The sequence below is a fragment of the Vombatus ursinus genome, unplaced genomic scaffold (genome assembly GCF_900497805.2).
Source record: "Vombatus ursinus unplaced genomic scaffold, bare-nosed wombat genome assembly UNPS02014808.1, whole genome shotgun sequence".
Lineage (NCBI taxonomy): Eukaryota > Metazoa > Chordata > Mammalia > Diprotodontia > Vombatidae > Vombatus > Vombatus ursinus.
The window spans coordinates 5,207,493-5,214,175 of record NW_020954586.1 but is presented as its reverse complement, the minus strand read 5'-3'; the positions used below and the strand labels follow the sequence as shown (position 1 = coordinate 5,214,175).

Here is a 6,683-nt window from a genome sequence, read left to right as displayed (position 1 = left end):
GGGCATCAGCTGTGGTACCTGGGAGCATTTATTGGAGAAATGACCGAGATTCATACATAGTGAAAGAACCTGAAGGTGGGAAAGGGCCAGAGACCCCAAGGGACACCTGAATCTAGCTGGCAGGTGGGCTCTCGGGCCCTGCTCTGTAGCGGGAAGGGTGGAGGGGAAGCCAAGAAGGCCCTCTAGTTGCTTACAGGCCCTCGTGGGCCGCTGGGATTCCAGCCCAGAAGGGAGGGCCTCTGGGGAGTAAGAAGGGAAGAATCAGGCCCTTATTGGCTGACTCAGAGAAGGAAAGGTGATTGTGGGGAGTGAGGATGTCGGGGGTTCATTGGAGGCTGAGTTAGGAGCAGGGAGTCAGGGCCAGCCCCGGAGCCTAGGATAGCATGAGGAGAGAGTGTAGTGGAGGGGACCGGCCCTGGGTCAGAGTCACATGTAAAAACTGTCTAGGCCCTGGAGAAAAGAGCGTCCAAGACAGGGTACCCTCGAGCGCCAGCCAGACTCTGCCAGAGGCTGAGACGTGCGACCCATGTTGGGATGAGTGGGAGGGGAGGAGGGACCCCGGGGTCATGAGGAGGTAGGACAGGACATCTTCGGGGAGCCCTGAGGGGCCACAGCTGTGGCTGGAGCAAGAGGGGCAGGACTCCTGGTCTCCTCAGGATCGGGGCCTCCCCACGCTGGGTGCTCAGAGAAAGTCAAAAAGCCCGAAATTCTTGGCTTGGTTGAGGAGGAAACAAAGAAAGAAAAGACACATTTAAGGCCCAGGGCAGCCTAGAGGACTTGCTGGTTAGTGGGGTTATGGGGGTGGCGGCAACCAGCACACGGGCATCGGTAGCAGCAGGACGTTAGATGGGAGGGCCAGGCCCCATCCAGGGCATCACTGCCTGTTGGGCCCGCCTGGGGTGGGGGCATAGGAAGCTCCACGGGCCTGGGGAGGGTTAGTGAGGATGGCAGCAGATCCAGGAGGTCAAGGGTTGAGGCTGCAGGCAGGAAGAGGGGAGGGAGGGGGCTGTTCCTTGGGGGGAGGGGGCGGGAGCGAGGGAGGCATTGGCCGTGCCTGTCAGGTTTCAGATCGGGTCAGTCTGCCTTCCTGTGTCTGTGTCTGCAGGGTAGTCTCTGTGTGTAGTCTGCGAGGCTGCCAGTGTGTGTGTGTGTGTGTGTGTGTGTGTGTGTGTGTGTGTGTGTGTGTTGTGTACTCTGTGAGGCTGCCAATGTGTGTGTCTCTGTGTGTACTCTGTGTGAGGCTGCCAATGTGTGTGTGTGCATGCATGCGTGTGTATATGTCTCTGTCTACTCTGTGAGGCTGCCAACGTGTGTGTGTGTGTGTGTCTCTTTGTCTACTCTGTGAGGCTGCCAATGTGTGTGTGTGTGCGTGTGCGTGTATGTCTCTGTGTGTACTCTTGAGGCTGCCAGTGTGTGTGCGTGTGTGTGTGTGTATCTGTGTGACTGTCTGTACTCTGTGAGGCTGCCAATGTGTGTGTATGTATCTGTGTGTACATGTGTGTGTCTCTGTGTGTACTCTGGGAGGCTGCCAGGGTCTATGTGTGGCACCCAGTGATGTGGCATTCATGGAGCTGAGCCGGCACTCACTCGGGTTGGCATGAATGGGGAGGGAAGATTCCCATAAGGAATCCCGAGCATGGGATCCTGGTGGAGGTGTAGGGGGCGGACGGGGAGCCAGGCTTCCCTGAAGGGGCTGCAGGAGCCCCAGGGCGTGGTTAGGGGGCAAGGGACCAGCGGAGGGAACAACCAGGGATGGGTGGCAGCGGCTGGAGGTAGGTTAGCGGCCCAAGGCGGCGGCGGCAGCAGCGGCCCTGAGGATGCCCCCTCCCCCTCCCCCCACCAGTGGTCAGCCCCCCAGTTCAGTTCACTTCAGTTTATTTCCCTTTGTTTAGTTACCAGACAAGTAAAAACAGCTGACTGGTGACGGCACCAGCCCTGGGGCCTGGGGGATGGGGCAGGGGCTAGAGAAGGGACGGGAACCGCTCACATCACATCCACAAAGAACTCACTGGGGTTTCCCATGGCCATGCGGAAGGACTGTCTGCTGGCGGTCAGTTCTGGGGGCACCGAGGCCAGGTCTCGGCCCGGGGGGGCTCCGGGGGGGCCCATGGCAGCGGGCGGAGGGGGCATCATCAGCATGGGCGGGCCGTACAGCGGGGGCACCCCCGGGGGCCCGTAGGACTGGTGCGTGTGGTGGCTGCGGAGGCTGTGGGCCAGCGAGTGGTGGCTGCGGACACTGTGCTCGCTGGCGGCTGGGCCCGAGCGCTCGCTGGGGGCTCGCTCCCGCCTCAGGCTGCTTCGGCTCGTGTGGTCCGACTCGCTTCCGCTGCCCCCCGACTTGGAGTCCCCAGCCTTCGGGTCCTTTTCCTTCCGCCGGTCGCTGCCGCTGCGGTTGGAACCGCTGCTCCGGCTGCCTGATAGGGGAATGGGGAGGGGGAGGTGTGAGGGTCTGATCCCAGGAAGGAGCCCCTGTCTGGCCACACCGCCCACCCCAGGGCCCAGGAGCAGCTTACCTTCACTGTGCTGGCTGCCCGCACTGCCCCCACCGCCGTAGCTATACCCTGGCTCCGGGAAGCCGGGGTGGGGGTTATAGGGATGTGGGGGGGGTGGGTACTGGTAAGGGAAGGCCATGGGCCATGGGGCGGCCCCGGGGTGTGGGAGAGGAGCCAGGGTGTCTTGGTCTGAGGCCCCACTGGAGCCGTCCTGGTCGTGCAGGGACAAGTTAGCCATGTCTGCAAAGGAAAACCAAGAGAGTGGGCTTCAGGGGCTGGCCCCCACCCCTGCCTCCATCCCCCCCACCTCACATCTCAGCTCCAAGGCCTCCAAGGGCCCCTCTACAGCACGGCCCTCAAGGCTGGGCCTGCACTTGCCGTGTCCTGCCTTACTGTGTACATTCCAGACAAGCCGGAAAATGCACAGGACTCAGCTTTAGAGCTGAAGAGGACCAGAGAGGCCATCCAACACAACCGTCTTATTTAACACCTGAGGGAACTGAGGCCCAAGGAGGGTAAGGGGCTTTGGATCAAAGATCTTTTTTTCAGTCATTTTTATGATCCTTTTTTGGGTTTTCTTGGCAAAGATACTAGAGGGGTTTACCATTTCCTTCTCCAGCTCATTTTATAGATGAGAAAATTAAGGGAAACAGGGTGAAGTGACTTGCCCACACCACTAGTAAGTATCCAAGGCCACATTTGAACTCAGGTCTTCCTGACTCCAGGCCCAGAGCTCTATCCACTGCGCCACCTAGCTAACCCCATCACAGATCTAGAGTTGTCTTTTTTCCTGATTCTTGTTTTAAAAAATGTTATTTTTCAATAAAAATTTCAATTTATTTAAAAATGTTTACAATTAAAAAGCTTTTACTCATTAAAAGTCTGCCTTTCCTCCCTCCCACTGCTCTCCTTCCCCACCTCCTCACACTCCATTAAGAAAGCAAGAAAAACCACATCCCTGTTACAAACATGTATAGTTGAGCAAAATGAAATCTTGTATTGGCCATGTCCAAAAAAATTTTGAAAGATATAGAAATAGAAGGGTCCTCAGAGGTCATCTGAAGCAACTCTTTTATTTTACAGATAAGGAAACTGAGCCCCAAAGACATAAAGTGATTTGCCTATAGGCAGTAAGTGGCAAAGTTGGGATTCAACCTCCGACTCCAAACCCAGTGCTCTCGGGGCCTCAGTAAGTCCTCGTACAAGCAGCCCCCCCCCCCCCCCCCCAACACCTTCCCCTTCTGGGTTACCTTGACAGACTCTGTCTATATCTTTTATGTAGCTACATATTCAGCCCATTGTTTCCCTGGTTAGAATGTAAGCTCCCTGAGGGCAGGGCTTGCTTTTTGCCTCTCTGTACCTCTAGGATTTAGCACAGTGCCTGGCACACGGTACTTAACTAGTGATTCCTCCCTCTGGACTTTGCTCACGCTCTTCCTTATACTGAGGATGCCCTCTTCCTCTCCTATAGAAACCATCCTGAAGCAGTGCACAGGCCAGCTCAAAAGTCACCGTTCCTTGACGGATGGAGCATGGTGCAATGGTTAGGGCACTGAGTTTGGAGTCAGATTTGGGTTCAAACCCTGCCTCTGATGCTTTCTACCTTAGTTTCTTCAATTGAAAAATGAGAGGATTGAGGCCTCTTCAGGCTCTATCATCCTGTAATAAATGTTTTTTGTTTTTTTGTTGGCTTTGGTTAAGTGACTTGCCCACGGTCACACAGCTAGAAAGTGTTATGTATCTGAGGCTGGATTTGAACTCAGGTCCTCCTGACTCCAGGGCCAGTGCTCTATCCACTGCGCCACCTAGCTGCCCCCATAAATGTTGATTGAATGATTGATTGAATGATCCAGGGAGACTTACCCCGATGGAGAAAGGCATGGACTAAGTCTGCCTGCCCCACCAAACTGGATTACCCTTCCCCGCTGCATTTGGGTAATGGGATTTGAGTTCCAATTGAGTTCCAATTCCTGGTTCTGTTACTTCCTGCCTATGTGACCTTGGATAAGTCACTTAACTTCTCTAGGCTTCTGTTTCCCATCTACAAGTACATGTACAAGGGGTTGGACGATATGATTTCAAAGGTCCTTCCCAGCTCTAAATCCTACAAACTTACTCCACTATTGTATGACTGTTAGCAGGACCCCTTTCCCCTCTCTAGGCCTCAGTTTCCCCATCTGTAAAATGAAGGGGCACATGACCTTGAAGGTCCTTTTCAGCTCCAAGTTAATTTATAAGTCTATGAGTTTCACCCTTTAAAGTTCTCAGATCTTTAGTTCCCAAAATGTAGGGATGACCATTTAGGACAAGGCCTCTTAATGTAGGGTCTGAAAACTTCAAAAAAAAAATGCATACTTGTATTGGGCAGAGGATGGAGATGAGGAGGAAGAGCACTCCAGGTATGGGGGGCAGCCAGGAAAACGCCTGGAGCTGGGGAATGGAGTGTCTTGTCCCAAAAAGAGCTAGGAAGCTAGTCTCACCGGATCACAGAGTCCATGGCAGCGGTGGAAAGGGTCAAGGAGTAAGGTATGAGAAAACTGGGAAGGTAGGAGGGGGTGCCAGGCTATGAAAGGCTTCAAAGGCCAAAAGAGTATTTTGTATTTGCTCCTGGAGTTTACTGAGTAGGGGGTGTCATGGTCAGCTCAGTTGCTTAGGAAAATTCCATCATCACCACTGCACTGGCTATACTCTCCTCCCTTCCCTGAATTGACTTCTTGGTGAAGCAGTTCAAAGTTACACTGGCCTCTTCTAAGTCTTTTGCCCCCTTACTCTCTCCCCAATGATGCCCCACCAAGCTTCAGCCTTGGATCACCCCAGATATCTGCTGCCTTTGCTCCTGTTCACATATTACTAGAGAAATCATTCAACTGCCCTGATTGAGTACATTACAAATTTATGCTACATAACCTCAAGTGGGCTCTTGCTTTTACATCCTCTAATTCAACTCACTCTCCCACTCATTCCAGCAGCTCTTCCAAACCTTCTCATCCCTCCTCAGGTCTCTCATGGCTTCCCTTCTCCTCACTTCTCAGCTGAGGACTTTGCCTCATATTTTACTGAAAAGACTGAGGCCCTTTGACGTGAAGTCCTCCTTCTCCCCTCATCTCATGTCACGCAGATGCCTTCTGTTACTCTCTCCTCCTTCGTCCCCGTCTCACATGACAAGGTGGTCCTTCTCCTTGCCAAGGCCCCTCTACATGCACAAGTGATCCCCTTTCACCCCATCTTCTTCAGCAGATTAGCTCCTGTCTCATTTATACTCCGTCTCCACTTGTTTATTGGCTGCTTCCCTATGGCCTACAAACCTTCATATTCCTCGCACTTACCACAGTACCTTGAATACAGTAGGTGCTTAATAAATGTTTGTTGACTGACTGAAACATGACCATGTCTCCCCCAACCCCTCAAAAGCCTCACCTGATACATCCATCCCCTCTATCGCCTCATATCTTTCTTGTCTTCTGTGGCTAAACTTCCTGAGAAGGCTGTCTACAAAAGGTGCCTCCACTTCCTCTATCTCACTCTTTTAACTCCATACAGTCTGGCTTAAAACCATTATTCAACCAAAACTGTCCTCTCTACAGTTACCAGTGGTCTCTTAATTGCCCAATCCAGCAGTCTTTTCTCAGTCCTCACCCTTCCTGTCGTCTACAGCCTTTGACACTGTTCATCACCCTCTCCTCCATGGTACTCTCTTCTCTCCAGGTTTTTGGGACATCACTCTCTCCCAGTTTTCCTCTTACCTATCTGACTGCTCTTTCTGTCTCCTTTGCTGGATCTTCATCTAAATCACAACCATTTCTCCCACTATACTATCTTATTTGTTATCTCATCAGCTCCTAGGAATTCAATGATCATCTCTATGCTGATGATTTTCAGATACACTAAGCCAGTCTTAACCTCTCTCATGACGTCCAGACTCACAACTTCAACTGCCTATTGGACATTCCTAAACATCTTAAAGTTAACTACTTTAAAACTGAAATCACTCTTTCCCTCCAAACTCTCCCCTATTCTAGATTTCTCTATAACTGTCTCAGATACCACCATTCTCCCAGTCACCCAAGTTTGCAACCTGAGCTCCTCATTATCTCATACTCTGCCCTGCTCAGGCCCATATCCAGTCTATGGTCCAGCCCTGTTGATTTCACCTCTGCAGCACCTCTTGTCAGTCTCACCCTTAGACCATCT

The 6,683-nt window shown here is 52.5% G+C and overlaps 1 protein-coding gene across 1 annotated transcript in view; it reads right to left on the bottom strand.

The window, feature by feature from the left end:
* Positions 1-1,858: 1,858 nt before the first annotated feature.
* DVL3 (dishevelled segment polarity protein 3) overlaps positions 1,859-6,683 on the bottom strand; it is a 20,619-nt gene continuing 15,794 nt past the window's right edge. The window contains exons 14-15 of the mRNA XM_027875411.1: positions 2,514-2,732; positions 1,859-2,414 (exon numbers count right to left, since the gene is read on the bottom strand). Coding sequence (XP_027731212.1) covers positions 1,984-2,414; positions 2,514-2,732 — 650 coding nt within the window. The 3' untranslated portion in view covers positions 1,859-1,983. The remainder of the gene's footprint in view (positions 2,415-2,513; positions 2,733-6,683) is intronic.